Raw genomic sequence first — 19,705 nt, 5'->3', positions numbered from 1 at the left:
AAAAATGATCATTAAAAGAGAGAGTTTTTTTTTTTTTTTTAAATCCCACTTACACTATTCTGCCACAGCCGAAAAGTTTTTGGCAGAGTCGAAAATAATTGACCGAATGGAGGATCTTTGTTTTGCCAATTTTTTTATTCAGTTTAATTATTTTAGTTGCATTAAATTCTCAATTCTTTGATAATATTGATAAATCTGTCACCACCTTAAAGAGGAAGTTAACCCTGATGGGTTTACTTCCTCTTTCATTCCCTGCAAAGTTAAAGCATAATGGACTACTATGCATCGCATAGTAGTCCATTATGTGTCACTTACCTGACACAGGAGCCAGCGAAGTCACCGCTGTCCCCTGTAGTCCGGCGCATCCATCTTCTCGGTAGGTCTCGCCGCTGTCATTCGGCGAAGCCGCGATGACGTCACTCCCGCGCATGCGCACGGGAGACGCCTCGCGCGGCATATCGCCGTTGACTGGTGCCGCGCTCAGTGCGCCTGCGCACCGCTGTCTACGGCGCATGCACCGTAGACAGTGGTGCTTGTCTTTCGGCAAATATCTCCTAAACCGTGTAGGTTTAGGAGATATTTCTTGGACCTAAAGGTAAGCCTTAATCTAGGCTTACCTGTAGGTCAAAGTGGTTTGTAAGGGTTTACAACCACTTTAAGTCTTCAGTGGTCTACCTACTTTAGAGTGCTGCTTTTGTCTTAAAGTATGACTAAAGGCAAAACTTTTTTATTTTTTATTTTTTTGGACATGGGGAGATGGATTAAAACACCTGTCAGGTTTTTTTTTTTTTTGCTGTCGATGCCCTCAGGGTGATTCACCCTCTCTATTTGCCCTGTGCCCATGATCGCCAAAAGTGAAGGAAAATCCAAAATGTTGAGTTGTCCCCAGAACATTATTAGAGGGGATATTTTCTAATGGGTTCTGTTGACCCTGGTGAAAACCAGGGATTCTCTCACTTTCAAGTGATTTCCTCTACTTTCTTGTTGTGGTTATAAGACAGGAAGTGAAGGGCAATCTCTCCAGTGGCGCATAGATGGCCCAAAAACCCGACAGGAGTTATAACCCTCTTCTACTTTTAAAAAAAGCCTTCCCCTTTGATATCTTATGTCTATAAGGACAAACATAATTTTACCACACCAGACATAGTAATGAATTCCTTCTTACACCATTACTCCTAGATAATATGTCATCAAGTATGAATTGTCCTTGGATTTAAGCAAGGCTTTTTCGGATCGGTGACCTAGTGGATATTAGAGAAAGGAAAATATCGCTTACTGAAATTTGTGATAATTTTTTTACTCCCTCCTTAAGCTTCTTTCAGTCCTTCACAAAAAAAATAGACAAATTCCCCCAAACCAAAACAGGAATACTTTCAGAATTAACATTTTAACGGTTACGTAACAGCTCGTTGTGAAGAGGTCTCATTTCATAAATATACCCCCTTCTTATTGACAACTGAAGTATTTCTGAAGTATAAACACATCTAGAAACCTCTGATCTTTTATACTTGGATGACGTCGCCATAAACAAAATCCATTGATCTCCTACACATATTGGATGAGGCTCATAACGCACAGCAACTTGCCAGCAGCAAGAACATGATCCAATGGAATCGTTCTCTTGTTGGCTAAACCAGTGAGGTTGCCACTCCCACACTGGCAAATGGCATTCTGCTGCTTTTTGACCAGCAAGGGAGCCATGCCATAGGAGCAGATGAGTAGTCTTTTTAGCGATTATGTTGAGGGTATGTTGCTGCTGATGCCAGTCTTGCTGGTTTAAAATGTATTTCAGGTTCACTAGTATATTTATCACACCAACACCAATTATTCCCATTTTTGATAAATCAACAACTCCTACTTCAAGTTCTTGGTTAATTTATTCTTCTTGAACCAATGACATGTTTTGCATTGTCTAAGACAGTGATGGCGAACTTTGGCACCCCAGATGTTTTGGAACTACATTTCCCATGATGCTCATGCACTCTGCAATATACCTGAGCATCATGGGAAATGTAGTTGCAAAACATCTGGGGTGCCAAGGTTCGCCATCACTGGTCTAGGACCTGCTCTATTCTGTGACTGGATAGTTAAGAAGCCATAGGGCACTGATGAGGTAATCAGCGTTTTTCTGCTGACCTCAACCTCCAGCCCAGGCATTCTCAGGACTGTTAAATCTTGGTGTGGGACGGGTAGCTTTTTGCACCTATGCCTCAAGTAAGTTTGCTTCTGTAGCATTCAGCTTAGTGTTAGATGCTAGGTTTGTGCTAAGTTCAGTATTTAGATAGTTGGGTGATGACTTTTTAGCATTTATGTTAGGGGGTAATGATTATTTTTGAAGTATATACAATTCCAAACACAAAAAAATAATTTAATGCAGCCTACTAGAAGTTAGATGAAGTGCCAGCCATGGTTGCCACCCAAGCTGGATGTCATGCCTGCCTTTTGTTCATCTCCATTATGCTTGGGCTGATGAGATAAGTGATTTACATGAGAAAGTTAAAACGGTAGAAAAGCTTAACTCTAACTATTACTAAAAATGTTGTTCCCTCCTCCTACCTATCTTGCATACACTGTATAAAAAAATATCTGTGTACTTAGCTTTTTTAATCTGTTCCAGTCATGCGATTTAGCATCTCCTTCCCTGTGTAAGAGGGTGCTTGACAATGGCTATGAATTTCTGGAGCCTTCACGTCACCCATAGGCTTCCATGGGCCCAGCCATTGTCAGCACTCCTCCTTGCCACCAACAGCCACTCACTGACACAGAGGAGCCAGAGCTGGATCATGTGACAGGACTGGATTAAGAGTATGTAAGTACTCAGTCTTTTTTTAAGAATCGTGAGTTAGCCTTTTTTGCCACTTTAAGATTATTTTTGCTTCCAGTTTATCTTGCAGGAAGTGGCAAGGACATGGCATTTCTGACAAGATCAACAGGTATATTCAGTGGTTGCCAGGATTTAACCGATGTCTGTGTTTCTTGTGGGGGGGTTTATCCTAGTCTCTGGGAAAGAAAATGATGGCATATCCAAAGTTTTATGTTTATAAAATGTAAGCTGTGGGGAAGTTTTTCCAATAAGGACCTCTTTTTTTTTTTTTTTGGTCACGGTTGCCCAAGTGGAGATTTAGTGTGCCAGGTATAAAGAGGACAGAACTCTCTAGTGGGACAGACAGCTTTAGATGCACTTTTTCAGAGTGGTTATTAGGAATCGGGGTAAATGCTAGGGTTCTGGTTGAGGAAGGTCTAAGTGATTCTTAGGCATTGGGGTAAATGCTAGGGTTTTGGTTAAGGAAGGGCTAAGTGATTCTTAGGAATTGGGCTAAATGCTAGGGTTCTGGTTAGAGAAGGGCTAAGTGATTCTTAGGAATTGGAGTAAATGCTAGGGTTCTGGTTGGGGAAGAGCTAAGTGATTCTTAGGAATTGGAGTAAATGCTAGGGTTCTGGTTGGAGAAGGGCTAAGTGATTCTTAGGAATTGGGGTAAATGCTAGGGTTCTGGTTGGGGAAGGGCTAAATGTTAGGGACTTTCTTGCGTATAGGGTAGAGGAGAGTTTAGGAAGCCTTGAGGGAGAAAAACGGTTCGCACAGAAATACCTTTTTATATAAACCGATCATTTCCACTGTTGCATCATCCATCCCTATCACTGTATTTTTTAATTCTGTCTTTTTTTTTTTCAGTGTATGTGCTAATTCTTAAAGACAGTTTATTATATTATGAAGTCGATTTACACATGTACTACTTTCATACAGGCTTAAGCCTTCCATAGATGGTTCGAATCTTGGGCCAGCTCTCAACCCCCCCCCCCCCCCCCCCCCAGCCTGTAGAACACAATAGCTTCACGGGAGGGATTCCCCCATCAACATTGACCTGTGGTTGCTGGAAAGAAAATCACACCATCTATGGCTGGTTTTAGTCACTTTAGACAGGTTGTTCACACTCCTCCATTCACATGCCCAGCAATTGAACCACTGTTCTGCCTTTATCTAATGTCTATGAGTACCTTGACTTAATCTCAGAATTTTACTTAAAGAGTAGTACCTTTTTTATGAGTCCATTAGAGGGCTGAGATTAGCCTGGTGTGCTAGGAACTGGGAACTAGCCCATCTAGCGTCTTTACCTTCTGTGGTCTACCACCTCAGGTTTGGGGACCTACAGAACACCTACCTTTTCATCAGTATTTTCAAACTAACAATGCTGACAGACCACAGGCTCAGCTAGTACCTTTTGATAATTTTCTGATTGGTGTCACTGTAACTCCTGAGTCCTGGGTGTACTCAACAAGGCTTAAAGTGGGAGTAAATCGCCAGAAAAAAAATGAGGCCCCCTGCAGGTTTAAGTCATATTGTACTCGTATGCACTGCATACTAGCACATTATGACAGACTTACCTGGACACAGAGCCCTCCAGCACAGCGCTGTCACAGCTCCCCGGCGCTTCTTTCTGGGTTTGCGCACTGGCCCGGGCTGCAATATTGTCTCGGCACAGAGCTCTGAAGGGACGGCATGGGTATGCCGTCCCATCAGAGTGCATGCGGTGGTGATGTCTCTGTCTGCATGCTGTGTAATTATATCTTTACCAGTGCAAGTTTAGGAGATATTCACTATAACTACAGGTAAGCCTTTTTTTTTTATAGGCTTACCTGTAGGTACAAGTTACAAAAAAGGATTTTACATCTGCTTAAAGCTGGCCATGCATTATACAGTTTTCTTATTCAATTTTCTTTAGATTTGCCTTCAACTATGTAGTGCAAGGGCCTGCCTGATTGCATACAAATTGAAAGTGTTTAGGCGCTATTTTATATCGTTTTGGTAAATCTAAAATAAAATTGTGCAAGAAAAATGTCTAATGTATGGCCAAAGCAAAGAGCTACCTCCAATATTTTAACAATCGAGTGCCAGAGCCTTATCCAGTAGTAGTAGTTTGATGAATGGCAGGGGTGAGCTTTAGCTATGGAAATGGGCCAAGTTTAACTTTAGGTTGCCCAAAAGTCAAGGTCAGCTCTGGATGGTGTACCAGGCACCCCAGGTACAAAGAAATTGGTAAATACATTGTCAAATGTTCTTGCAGGCACCTCAGGCACCTTGAGCTTACAGCAATCTTGATTATATTACAGGTATATAGGTAAACCTGTTTCCCTCTTGCTTCGCTTTATGCACCTTTTCTGAGGCTATTTTAGATGTAGGGGTTCAGAGGTCACCTGAAATCAGTTTTGACTGCACATTGTGCTCTCAGAAGACATTATGATTTCCTCAACAATGACAGTTCATATAATTTGCCCCAATAGGTTTGTGTTAAGAATGAGGTTGGCCAACATGGGGGGCAGGAGCAATGATTTTGCTTAGGGGATCTGTCACATATTAGTTACATGTCTGGAATGAATGTTGCTTTCCAAGCCTGCACTTGTGTTCCTTCATCCCTTCTCTGTCTGTACCACAACATATCGCTGTAACATGGCTCCTTCTGTTTCCCTTTGTGCTTCTGTATCCCCTGCACAGCTGACTGGCACCCAACACTTATTCAACCCTACCTTAAATGTCCTGTCTTTTATTTCCCAAGCCCACTATCTGGATAAGGTAGTGAAAGGTATTGTATCAGTCTTCCTTTTTTTTTTTTTTTACTTTTCATACTGTCTATGTGTTACCACAAAAATGTTCAAGCCATTATCTGATGTCTTCTTCCATATGAGCAGAACTTACGGAGGCATTGTTGACAATTTGCACTGAACTTCCAGCTCATTTTCCTAAATCGGGATAAAATGGTCCTCGTTGCCCATGGCAGCTAGTCAGAATTGCCCGTCCAGCATGGGAGAATAACAGAGAATGCCAACAGGTTTCTTGGGACAATGAGAACAGTTTTTTTTTTTTTTTCCCTTTGGACAATTTTAATCAAGATGTTAACCCTTCAGGTAGCCGTTTTGTGTCCTGTGCCAATATTAAACATAACATTTTTCTGCAAATTGGTGAAATCAGGCAGGTAATATTGAAGCAATATCCAAGAGCTACCCAGCAGTCATTTAATGATCTTGGCCAGTATCCATCTTTGTCATTTACTGTAAAAAAATAAAATAAAAAAAGTTAAAGTTAAAGGGTCAGCCCACCCAGAACTTTAAATCAGGATCTTCTGTTGGCATGTTCGATTTCCACTTAGAGCTGTATGAACTCAACACAGAAGTGTTGTTAGGGATGCAACGATACCATTTATTTTAATTTTTTTACTACGAGTACCGCAACTGTTTTGTTTTCACTTCAGCTGTCAGCAATGGTACAAAGCATTGAAAAGTTATTTACAAATTAAATCGATTTTTTTTTATTTTTATTTTTTATTTTGCGCTTTTTCAATGTCAAATGTTTTAATATATATGTGTTAAAATATTCACTAAAAAAACAAATGAAAAAAAAAGTTTTTATTGTTCATAAAATAGACATGAACAAAAAAAAAAAAAGGCCGGAAAATAATAATTAAATGAAGGAGAATAGGGAGTTAATTAAGGCTGATTAGAGTAAATTAAGGGTTAATAAGGGGTTAAACCGAGGAACATTTGTTCAACCCTTTGATCTGCAGAAGAAGGAACAGAAAGATACAAAAAGAAACAATGTTTCTTTTAATTTTAGTGTTTCAGGGCTGAGCAATTAATAAACATTGCGGCTGCTTTTTTTTTTTTTTTTTGACAGCTCCAATTACCGGACTTCTTTAACACTTAACAGTGGAGACCCACTGACCGAGAACTGAGCCCGAAAGTATCATTTTCAGGTATCGTGCATTTGCACGAGTATCGATACTTGTGCAAATACTCAGTATCGGCACCGATACTAGTATTGGTGTAACCCTACTTTCTGTCACTGTCATCATGGCTTTCGAGTAAAAAAATCATTCCCTACACCCCCATTGCCAACATAACAGTGCTGGGACCCTTACATTGGGCTGTGAGATTTCTGCAGACAGGGTTCTGGTGCAGAAAGCCCATATGGTCACTATTAGTAACTGCCTGGCCTTTGGAGTAGAGAGCTGTTTTTTCACATCCCCAGCAACAGGAGCCACATAAGATAAGATCCTGGTGCAGAAGGCCCATATGGTCACTATTAGTAGCCACCTGGCTTTTGGAGCAGAGATCCTTTGTCTACATCCCCAGCATTAGGACCCACACATTGGGGTATTTCCAGTGCAGATATCAGCACTGGAAATACCCCAACCACCTAAACTGCTATTTAGTGAACTATTAGTCATCTGTAAGCTATAGAATAATATTCTCAGGCATGGTTCCCTGCACTATTAGAAAGTTGGTCTTTGTTGCTGCTGTGAACAAGGATTGTGCACTTGTGTGCGCTCCTAGTTCTGTGACTGTGCTGTCACTGATGGCCACAATTCTCAGACTAACAATCGGGAACCAGTCAGCATGGTTCCTGATCATGTTATCATGACAGCCAGTCAATGGAGTGGAGAAACACAATACTCCCAGGTGGAAAAAAATAGAGCCACAAACTATGGAAGATATATATTCATTCTATTGGAAGTCCCCAAAAGATTTAGGGAGTCAGTGGGTGACTCTATCCTACTTCTCTGCACCTATAACTGAACCATACAGAACCAGATATTCAGCATATATAAAAATGTTATTAAGCTGCCATATTAGGCAGCGGTTATGTCCATACAGAGTTGGGATCCATGTACAGTTTTGCTCAAATGTTTGCATACCCTGGCAGAAATTGTGAACTTTTGGCATTTATATTGAAAATATGACTAATCATGCCAACAAAAATGTATTTTATTAATTATAGTGATCACATGAAGCCATTTATTATCACATTTTTTTTGGCTCCTTTTTAAAATCGTAATAACAGAAATTACCCAAATCTGATCAAAATTTGACATACCCTGGAATGTTTGGCCGTGGTACAGACAGAAGGTGGCACACACAGGTTGAAATGGCTATTAAAGGTTAATTTCCCACATCTGTGGCTTTTTAAATCACAATTTGTGTCTGTGTATAAATAGTCAATGAGTTTGTTAGCTTTCACATGGATGCACTAAGCAGGCTAGATACTAAGCCATGGGGATCAGAAAAGAACAGTCAAAAGACCTGCGTAACAAGGTAATGAAACCTTACAAAGATGGAAAAGGGTATAAAAAGATATCCAAAGCCTTGAATATGCCAGTCAGTACTGTTCAATCACTTAAAAGGAAGTAGAAAATTTGGGAATCGCTTGATACCGAGCCAAGGTCAGGGAGATCAAGAAGGATTTCAGCCACAACTGCCACAGGAACTGTTCGGGATACAAAGAAAAACCAACAGGTAACCTCAGGAAAAATGCAGGCTGCTCTGGAAAAAGATGGTGTTGTTTTTTAAGAGCACAATACGATGATACTTGAACAAAAAAGAGCTGCGTGGGCAAGTTGCCAGAAAGAAGCCTTTACCGCACAAGGTCCAGAAAAAAGCCTTTACTGCACAAGGTCCAGAAAAAAGCCTTTACTGCACAAGGTCCAGAAAGAAGCCTTTACTGCACAAGGTCCAGAAAGAAGCCTTTACTGCACAAGGTCCAGAAGGAAGCCTTTACTGCACAAGGTCCAGAAAGAAGCCTTTACTGCACAAGGTCCAGAAAAAAGCCTGGTTATAATATGCCCAACAACACCTTGACATGCCTCATTGGGCTTATTGTGGCATTGGCGCTGGAAAGTCTTCCTTCTGGCAGCTCAGCCATGCAGCTCTTTTATGTTCAAGTATCGTGGAATTGTGCTCCTTAAAAACAACCACATTGTCTTGTTGGAGTGCAGCATGTATCTCTCCTGCGGTTACCTGTGGGGTTTTTCTTTGTATCCTGGGCAATTCTTCCGCCAGTTGTGGCTGCAATCTTTCTTGGTCTACCTGACCTTGGCTTGGTACCAAAAAAGCCCCAAATTTTCCACTTAATACGTGATGAAACAGTACTGACTGGCATTTTTAAGGCTTTGGGTATCTTTTTTATATCCTGGCCCATTACTTTGTTACGCAGGTCTTTTGACTGTTCTTTTCTACCTCCTCATGGCTCAGAGTCTAGCCTGCTTAGGGCATCCAAGTGAGAGCTAAAAAACGAACTGACTATATACAGACACTAATTGTGATTTAAAAAGCCACAAATGTCAAAAATTAAACTTTAATTGCCATTTTAACCTGTGTGTGCTACCTTCTATGTCTGTACCAAGGTCAAACATTCCAGGGTAAGTAAACTTTTGATCAGGGCCATTTGGGCGATTTCTGTTCTGATTTAAAAAGGATCCAAAAAAAGATGTGATAATTAACGGCTTCATGAGATCACTATACTTAAATAAAAGACAGTTCGTTTTTTGGCATGATCAGTCATATTTTCAATATTGATGCCATTTCACAATTTCTCCCAGGGTATGCAAACTTTGGAGCACAACTGTACACTCTAAGGCCAAAAAGTTTTTCACCCCTGACCATCAGACTTACATTCTATTGGCAAAGGTATGTAAACACCCCTACATATTATTAAGTTTAGGCATTTCTAGTGAATGGCACTATTAATGCTGCAGCATACAAGACATTTTTAGACAGTTGTGCTCTTTCAATAGCTTGGAGATGGTCCTTTTCTGTTGCAGCCTGACTGTTCCTGTGTGAACAACTCCAGCTCCATAAAGACATGTTAATTGAGTTTGGTGTGGAGGAACTTCTGTGGCATGAAAACAGCCCTGATTTAACCCCTACTAGAATTCCCAGTGGAGTGCATAGGAGTGTGGAAATAAGTGCATGCCTGTGACCCATAGGAGAAGTATGGCCAAAAGAGCTTTGACCATAATTCTCCGTTAAGGCACAGCAGACGAAAAAGATAAAAAAAGTTGTAAAATGTCTACCTGCATATCAATATTTTCGGATTCATTTGTCTTTCTTAATTATTGACTTCTTTTTTTTTTTTTTTCCTTATTCCATTTTTGGTCAGTTAATCGGTGTCAACATTGAAATGAACTAGCCAACGATGACTATTTTGCTCTTCTGAACCCTTTCCACAATATTTCACTTAACGGGCCTCATATTTCATTAAAACCTTATTTGGCATGGAATCCAAGAAGCAATGCATAAATATGTTCTGCGTTTCTTGTTTTATATGTGCACACAGAGATGTGCTTCCTTTAGGGATATGTAGGCTTCTCGTCCTTGGCCATCCATTGCTGGTATAGTTCCTTAGAACCTGCCCCTGATAGTCTTCACTCACTGATGAACCTCTAAAGGTAGGGGCCTCCAAGTGTGAAGTTTGGCTTGGCTCTTACTTGCTCCTCATTTGCTCCCTCGCAAAGTCGCATACTGCAGACTTTTCCAGTTGGAGGCTATTTTCAAATTCGACTTCATAGCAGAACTGCGCAGGAAGTCGCCCAAGTGGGACACACTTTTGATGCTCCCCCAGGAAAATGCAGAAACATTCTGGTTGGCTGCACTCTTAAAAAAAAGCTTTTATTATCCAAATGCAGACTTAAAAGCATTATATGACAGTGGGGGAAGGAAGAATGTTGACACGTTTCGCACTTTCTCAGTGCTTAGTCTTAAAGAGGAAGTAAACCCTGATGAGTTTACTTCCTCTTTCATTCCCTGCAAAGGCAAAGCATAATGGACTACTATGCATAGTAGTCCATTATGTGTCACTTACCTGACACAGGAGCCAGCGAAGTCGCCGCTGTCCCCTGTAGTCCGCCGCATCCATCTTCTTGGTGGGGTCTCGCAGCTCCGCCGCTGTCATTCGGCGAAGCAGCGATGACGTCACTCCTGTGATGCGCACGGGAGCCGACACGCGCGGCAGCTCCGTCGTTGAGAATGCCGCGCTCAGTGCGCCTGCGCGCCGCTGTCTACGGCACAGGCGGTGCCTGTTTTCGGGCAAATATCTCCTAAACCATATAGGTTTAGGAGATATTTCTTGGACCTACAGGTAAGCCTTAATCTAGGCTTACCTGTAGGGCCGCGTACACACGGGCGGACTGTTCGCCCAACTTTGTCCGCTGAACAGTGTTTGGGCGGACAGTCCGCTCGTGTGTGGGCTTTCAGCGGACAGTTTCAGCGGACAGTTTGACGGACAAAGTTTTTCGGAATTTCCGAAAAACTGTCCGCTGAAACCTTGTTTCAGCGAACAGTCCGCTCGTGTGTAGGCTTGTTCGTCAAACAAAGTTGCGCGCATGCTCAGAAAGGATTTTCACGCCGAAAGTTATAATGCAGTGTATAGGACGTCGTATTTTTCGTCCCGTCGTACGTGCCGTTCACGTCATCGCGCACGGTTTCAGCAAACTGTTCGTCCGTCGTGTGTGGCCATGTCCGTCCATGCTAAGTTTGAGCGGACTGTTTGCCGAAACTGTTTGACGGACAAAGTTGGGCGAACAGTCCGCGCGTGTGTACGCGGCCTAGGTCAAAGTGGTTTGTAAGGGTTTACAACCACTTTAACGCTCTCTCCCGGTGCTTTGCTGTGTAATGTCACATGACTAAATGTGGGGTCGCATGGGAAAGCACCAGAGTTATCTGCTCCTGCTTTTAGTAGGGCCCTGCCCCAAAGCATTAACACTGTTATTGGACGGTAAACAAGATTTGGTAGCAATCCTGGGTCACTCCTTGAGCTGGGGCCTGATCGCAGCTGCTTTGACCCCGGTAATATGCCGGTGTCCTTACTATTGAACACAGCTTTCACACTTGGGGCTCATTCACAACCTATGCATTGGGATTCGCTGGGCAGTCTTGCCCAATGCATAAAGGCTGTTTGCCTTATGTCCTATTCGTTTAGTTCAGTTGGGTGGCACCCAACAGCTAGAGTTGCCACCTCATCCCTTTAAACCCGAACGCATATTGATTACACAGGTGACTGATTAAAGTGGTATTTAAACTCACTTGGTGCCTAATCTGCACTAAATTTGTGTCAGAACCTGTGTAATTCATATGTGTTAGGGTTTAAAGGGATGAGGTGGCAACCCTACCAACAGCAGTCTCAGGGTCTTTTTGAATGTCTACATAAGGGAGGCTGCTACACGTAAATAGCATGCTTAAAATATGTTCAATGCACATGTAATCTTATGGAACAATTTTTTTTTTAAATGAACAGTCTGATGACAGGCTAGTTTACTAAAACTGGAGAATGCAAAAATCAGGTGCAGCTCTGCATGGTAGCCAATCAGCTTCTAACTTCAGCTTGCTCAATTAGGCTTTCACAAAAATCCTGGAAGCTGATTGGTTTGTATGCAGAACTGCACCAGATTTTACACTCTCCAGTTTTAGGAAAACAACCCTGGAGTCTCTTTAAACATATAAACAGACACATGCAGGGGCGGACTAACAACTCATGGGGCCCCCAGGCAATAGGAGATTATGGGGCCCCCAGGCAATCGGAGATTAAGGGGCCACACAGTATACAATCACACAGTATACACATATATGCACACACAGTATACACAGACATGTTTCTATTGGCTGAGAAGGTACTGGAGAGGTGGGGCAGCTATAATCTCAGGATTTTTCGACCAAAGAGATGTCAGTAACATTTCAGAGACAGATGTAAAGAAAACACAGATCTTTACATACTGTCCCTGGTTTTACTGAGGCTGGCAACCATGATGGGGCCCCCTAGTGGCCCGGGGCCCTCGGGCAGTGCCCGAGTGGCCAAATGGTCAGTCCGCCCCTGGACACATGGTGCATTTTTAACACTCAGATGAGGAAATAGTGTCCAGCGCTTGTAATTGTTGGCTCTGGTCTGCCCCGTTGTACCTCCCATGACTTACTTTTGGCCGATTTCTGTTTTACTGTGTCACTAACCAACAGCGAGGTGCGGGAAGAATACATGTAATACAATTTGCAACATTATAATTGTTTTCTTTGCTTTTTTTTCTTTTACTTTTTTGATACATTTCCTCTTTTAACATATTAGAAAAAATATTTAATCTGCCAACATGTTTGCATTTGTGTTTTTGTTTTTTCTTTCGGTTGTGGTCACACACTTTCTGCCCTTGGTAACATGGCACAGATTGTCTGTTATGTTGATTACACTTGAAATTTTTCGTTTTCAACCCCTTAAAATCAACTTTTGATCATGAAAAATGGTCAAAGGGATTAACCTTCAAGAATTATTGGTAGAAAATGTGGATGGTTTGTTGCCTTTATTCGTGTCAGTAGTTTTTGGTTGAAAGTGGTTGAAACTGCCCAAACAATGGCAAGTTTATGGCCAGTATGGGAAAATTATAGCGTGTTCCCAGTAAGTACATATTTCGTATTGTTATATATCTTTTGGCGCCACTCGAAGAAGAGGTGAAAGTATATCCCTGTTCCCCGGGGGCATAGGCTGAGGCCACTCCCTATAGCTTGCTCATCTGGGCTAGTCAGGAGTAGCAGTGATCCTTTCCTCTTTATATTTACAATTCCTTTTTGTATGATGTACCCGAAATTAATCTTTACTGTTACCGTCCCCGTTTTAATGCTTGTTGTCCCATAATATAGTTATGGATTCCATACACAGATTTGTAAATGCTCCTCCTTATGGTCATGTGTATATTCAGGAATGTGACAGGCAGGGGTGGAGCTATAACACCGAGGTCCGCCGGAAATGTAGAGACTACAAAGGAGTATAATAGGACCTGGAGGGGGCCTCTTTCTAACAGAGTGTACAGTGAACACCTTCATTCACTCTGGTCCTCACGGGACCCCCTCCTTGTGTTATGACTCTCACCCCTGCTCCAACCTCTCACAAAGTAGAAAAAAATTGGCACCTCCCTCTTACCTTAACTATAGCCACTGTAGCTATGGCTAGCTCCCGCGTCCCCTGTGGCTGGCTGTCTCACGCCTCCCCTGTGGCTGGCTGGCTTTCGCACTCCCCTTTGGCTGGCTGGCTGTCTCACGCCTCCCCTGTGGCTGGCTGTCTCACGCCTCCCCTGTGGCTGGCTGTCTCACGCCTCCCCTGTGGCTGGCTGCCTCACGCCTCCCCTGTGGCTGGCTGGCTGGCTCCCGCCTCCCCTGTGGCTGGATCCTGTGGGTGGGTGGCTGACACCCTGCTGTGGCTGGCTCCCTAGTGTGGGTGGGTCACTGTGGGTGGCTGGCTGGCGCCCTGGTGTGGGGGGGTGGGTCATTGTGGGTGGGTGGCTGGCTGGCACCCTGGCCCTACTCAGGGTGGGTCACCAACATTGCTTGCTGGCTGGTGTGTCCTCTCCTCTTCCAATTGTTCCTATCTGAGATTATAGAACTAGAAGGTTTGCAGCAGGCCCAGTGCGCAGAGGCACGTAGCACAACACGTAGTGGTGTCTCGTGCGTGTGCGGGTCCTCTGTGTCCATGTGAGAGTCTAATTTAGAAAGATCCCCCATTAGTGCCCATCAATGCAACCTCACCAGTGCCCATCAATGCCCGTTAATGCAACCTCACCAGTGCCCCTGGTGACAAGCATTCCTCATTAAAGTGCATTGCACCTGTGCACATTTATTGCATTTTGTACAAATTATTAATTAGCAGAGCTTTAAAAAAAAAAGCCCTCACTGACCTCTGTAGCTGCAGGTGCTGTGGGTTAATTCATCTTCAAACATCACAGCTTAGGCTCTGAAGTCTAAGGACCCTTTCAAACAGGCTGTATCTCTTTCCAAGATTGGGGTATCTGTGAACAGATCCCCAGCCAAACGGTACAGAATGAACTTTTGTGATATCTGTGTCTATTCAGTTTTGCCTTCCAGGGACATAACATATCCATGCTAGGTGGGCAGGCAGATGTAATTGGATGTGCATCCGATTACATTAAGTTACCTTTAATTCCCCATGTTTATGTTTGTAAAATCAGAGAAGGGAGTAAACCTTTTCTATTTTATTTTTTCGGAATTGGATGAATTCAGAGGTAAATGCATGCAAACAAACGCATGTCCGTTTACCTCTACCTTTCCATAGACTAGCATGGAGCCTGATAATCCTACAGGCGAACCAGACAGGACTGTCCATGTGAAAGGGATGTGATTTCATTATCTGTTGTGAACTTTGAACATGAATTTCTCTACAATGAGGTGAACAAGGTTTTTGAAAAAAAAAAATTGTTGTTGTTTTTTCTGTAGATAATGTACGTAGTATGGGGAAATTAACTTTAAGAATTGCTAGTTCAACTGGTTATGCATAAAAGCATTAAGATTGGATCACTTTTGGGTGGCCTGGCCCTTTAATTGTGCTATTATGTACCCTTACTGCAAACCCAGTGGTTCACCATTGTGATGGTCTCTTCTTGCCAAAATGTATCTAAACCCAATATAAAGTGTGATGAATTACAGCTTTACCAGTCCTTAGATGTGGGGACTGATTTTTATTTTTTTTTTCAGGATTATTATTTTCTTTTATTATCTCTTGGTGATCCTACAAATCTTCCTGTCCCTGGGTGGCTACGCTCACTTCTCCACTGTATCTATGGAGGGAGTAATGATTGCCAACCAGGCTGGATTTCAAATCTGTCTGCCTTTTTTTATTTATTTTTTGCATGCGCAGAATGTTGATCCTGCCAGAATGCCAGTGTCTTTGAGTTTGTGCACTGAAACGATATCTTAAACAATGTTATCAGCTTTACCAGCTATCTTCTGTGAACTATAAAACACCTCCTCCCTATGTGATCAAGATGAGGGCATGTGGAGGCTTTTGTAGTCAAAATCAGGAATGTAGCCTAGGGTGTCACACCCTAGGTTGGGAAGTGTGTTACTGGCAGGGTCACCAGGGTTAATAAAGAAAAAAGAAAAGAAAACTAATGCTGCCACTACGTCTAAGGATTTTTGTTTTTGTATTTAGATATACTATATTACCAAAATATTCACACACATTAACTTTAATGGCACCCCAGTCTTAGTCCGTAGGGTTCAATATTGAGTTGGCCCACCCTTTGCAGCTATAACAGCCTCAACTCTTCTTGGAAGGCTGTCCACAAGGTTTAGGAGTGTGTCTATGGGAATGTTTGATCTTTCTTGCAGAAGCGCATTTGTGAGGTTAAGCACTGATGTTGGACAAGAAGACCTGGCTCACAGTCTCCACTCTAATTCATCCCAAGGGTATTCTATTGGGTTGAGGCCAGTCAAGTTCCTCCACCCCAAACTCACTCATCCATGTCTTTATGGGCCTTGCTTTGTGCACTGGTCCAAATCATTGGGTGAAAGGGGATTATGGTGTAGGGTTGTTTTTCTGGGGTTGGGTTTGGCCCCTTAGTTCCAGTGAAGGGAACTCTTAAGGCGTCAGCATACCAAGACATTTTGGACAATTTCATGCTCCCGACTTTGTGGGAACAGTTTGGGGATGGCCCCTTCCTGTTCCAACATGACTGCACACCAGTGCACAAAGCAAGGTCCATAAAGACATGGATGAGTGAGTTTGGGGTGGAGGAACTTGACTGACCTGCACAGAGTCCTGACCTTAACCCGATAGAACACCTTTGGGATGAATTAGAGTGGAGACTGCAAGCTAATCCTCGTCCATCATCAGAGCCTGACCTCACAAATGCTTTTCTGGAAGAATGGTCAAACATTCCCATAGACACACTCCTAAACCTTGTGGACAGCCTTCCCAGAAGAGTTGAAGCTTTTATAGATGCAAAGGGTGGGCCAACTCAATATTGAACCCTACGGACTAAGACTGGGATGCCATTAAAGTTCATGTGCATGTAAAGGCTGGTGTCCCAATATTTTTGGCAATATAGTGTATGCTTAGAATGGTGTCTTAAGAATTGTTTTTTTATTTATTTTTTTGTTTTTTAATATTGCCTATATAACCCCCTAACCATTGTACCTATCCGTTTTTCCAGAGGGATGCCCGGGCCTGTGCAATGGCAATGGACGATGCACGCTGGACCTTAATGGCTGGAACTGCGTCTGCCAGCCAGGATGGAGAGGAGCGGGGTGCGACACGTCCATGGAGACGTCCTGCGGTGATGGGAAGGACAACGACGCCGGTAAGTAGTGCTTTTTTTTTTTTTCTTCCCCTCCTAGTTACGGCAGAATCATTGCCATCACCATAATTATATGAAGTGCTTGTCACTCACGCATTTCCCATGATGGGGTAATTGCAGGATGCATGGGGACAGGGCGGCTATTATTTCGTAAATATCTGTAAATGAGCGATACGCACAGGTAATGTTTGTCATTTGCTTCCTCTGTAATTATCGTCAAAGTCTTTTCGCTCCAATCCCAGGGTCATCTCAGTGTTTTATCAAGCGAAGGAAAATAAGCCGGCGACGGCACAGAAGCTGCCAGAATCCGAGGTTTTTGTTTGTTTATATAAAAAAAAAAAAAAAAAAATATGATCCTCGCTGAGATACTCGCACCTCAAATGGAGAAAAACATTGAAATAACAGAGCCGGGGACTCAAAAATGTTAAAGGGCCAGTCCACCCGCAAGTGATATTTTGGGTTATATGCAAACTCTGGTGGGGTGGATCTGACAACACTGGCTGCTTAAAACTCTTAGGGCCCCGTTCACTCCACAGCGAATCTCTGCTTGAAGCTTGTAGCTCTAAAAACGCACAACGAGCCAAATCCCATTCATCTCAATGGCCCCTGTTCACATCTGAGCATTCTGTTGCCTGAAGCAAAACACATGAAGCTTGAAAAAGTGCATGAGCTTCTTTTTGGGTAGGTTACAAGTGTTTTTGGCTCCATAGACTTTAACCACCGTTCACGCCCGCCGGCCATCAAATGACGACCATCAAATGACGGCCATCAAATGACGGCCAGGCGGCGCAGCTCTCTTTCTGGGAGGCCGTCATGTGATGGCCTCCCAGAACGACAGCATGCATCGTGGTGATCAGTGGTGTGTCAGTCAGACCCACTGCTACACCGATCTCGGCAAAGAGCCTCTGACAGAGGCTCTTTACCACGTGATCAGCTGTGTCCAATCACGGCTGAACACGATGTAAACAGGAAGAGCCATTGATTGGCTTTTCCTCACTCGCTTCTCACACACGCGAGTGTAGGAGAGCCGATTGGCTGCTCTCCTGACGGGGGGGTCTGCGCTGATTATCAGCACAGCCCCCCCCCCCCTTGGATGCCCACCCAGGACCACCAGGGATTGGCACCACCCTGGACCACCAGGTATGCCATGCTAGACCACCAGGGAAATGCCTATCCTTGCCAATCCCTGATGCCATCAGTGCCACCCATGAGTGCATTCTTTCAGTGCCCACCAGTGCCACCCATGAGTGCCCATCAGTGCCGCCTATCAATTCCCATCAGTGCCACCTATCAGTTCCCATCGTCAGTGCCCATCAGTGCACCTCATCGGTGCCACCTTATCAGTGCCCATCCGTGAAGGAGAAAACGTACTTATTTGCAAAATTTTATAACCGGAACAAAATAAAAACTTTTTTCTAAATTTTAGGTCTTTTTTTTTTATTTTTATTTTTAGCAAAGCTGAAAATTGGCCTGGGCAGGAAGGGGGGTGTAAGTGCCCAGTATTGAGGTGGTTAATAGAAGCTTTTTACAAGCGTTTTTCTGCTCAAACAGCAGCTCTCCACCCCTAATTTCCTCACTCTCCTCCCACTAGTGCTTTCAATTGGATAAACAAAAACCCCATAAGCTTTAAACCGCTTGTAATGTACTTCTAAAAAGCTTTTAAAATGCTGCAAAAAAAGCTTAAAAAAACACACCAGTAAATGGATACGCTCATGTGTGGATGGAGCCTTCTTCAGGCCATACATGTGGCACTTTTAGGGTAATTACACCAATTTTTAATCCACCAAAAATCAATATGATTGAAAGTAATCGCGGGAGAAGGAGCAATCTACTACCCATGTCAACCACCAAAAACCGGTTGATTGCGAAAGTAAAGAAAAAAGATAGGCTTGTATTGACTGAATGCATTTTTTTTTTAAAGTAAACCTTTTTAATTCCAGTTATTTTCTTTTATTTTGATCTTTTTTTTTTTGTTTATTTTTTATTTTGCTGATTGGAGCAGACCGGGCGGATTACACATTCATGTTCACTCAGTGCTGTGCTCTGTGGCCACTGTCTGTTTACACCCAACTGCTTTGTTCGATCTTCTGCGCGGAAGAGGACCTCCTTTTCTGGTTTTTTTTTTTGTTTGTTTTTTGTTCGTTTTTTAGTTCACCCGACCTGGTTTGAAGAAGCACTGTGTTCAGTGTGAAACGCGTCGCCTCCTGGGTCCTGTAACCTTGTCCATATGGCTGTCAATTGTCATGTTTTGGAATGAACACGTTGGATTAATTCTTTGGTGTGCAGCCATTTTCTTCTGTTCATTGACCCAGGGGTAGGCGGGTGTAAAGGGGCTCAAGTCTGTCTACACATGCCTGTCCATAAGAATGCATGGATCTTTATTGCATTGCTTATATTGTTGTCTGCAGTCTACACAGCTATATGGCTGCACAGCAGGACTGGGAACAAAGAAAGCACCGGGAATCGCTCTAAATGTATATAACGGATGGCAATCTGTTATCGCAGGGCATTGGGGCATATTTCTTGCAGGTAGGGAATTGATGCTGATGCAGACGATATCCTCAACTAAAAAAAAAAAAAAAGGGGGGGGGGAACAAGGGGAAAGGTGGGGACACTGGGACTTTAAATGATATCCTCAACTAGTTTCGTGAATAGGTTGCTTCTTCAGGAGGTGTCAAAGCATCTAGAGAGTTTAATACAACAACAACATACAATTTAATTAATTGAGTTTGTTTGCAAGAAGAGAACGTGACTCACCAATGCAAACCCAAGGGGAAGTCAACAGAGGCACAGGAGACACCCTTGACGAG

General features: G+C 43.0%; 1 protein-coding gene across 12 annotated transcripts in view; it reads left to right on the top strand.

Moving 5' to 3' along the window:
- Positions 1–19,705, top strand: part of TENM4 (teneurin transmembrane protein 4) — a 2,098,843-nt gene that overhangs the window by 1,924,914 nt on the left and 154,224 nt on the right. For 9 of the 12 annotated variants that reach the window (XM_077451390.1, XM_077451387.1, XM_077451388.1 and 6 more), the window contains 2 exons: positions 5,553–5,579; positions 16,752–16,898. In XM_077451390.1, coding sequence (XP_077307516.1) covers positions 5,553–5,579; positions 16,752–16,898 — 174 coding nt within the window. The remainder of the gene's footprint in view (positions 1–5,552; positions 5,580–16,751; positions 16,899–19,705) is intronic. The other 3 variants (XM_077451386.1, XM_077451385.1, XM_077451393.1) reach the window with 1 other exon arrangement.

Source organism: Lithobates pipiens, unplaced genomic scaffold (assembly GCF_037356315.1).
Source record: "Lithobates pipiens isolate NorthernLeopardFrog02 unplaced genomic scaffold, aLitPip1_a1.2 Scaffold_23, whole genome shotgun sequence".
Classification (NCBI taxonomy): domain Eukaryota; kingdom Metazoa; phylum Chordata; class Amphibia; order Anura; family Ranidae; genus Lithobates; species Lithobates pipiens.
Note: the sequence above shows the minus strand (reverse complement) of the source record. Positions and strands in the feature narration are given on the sequence as shown.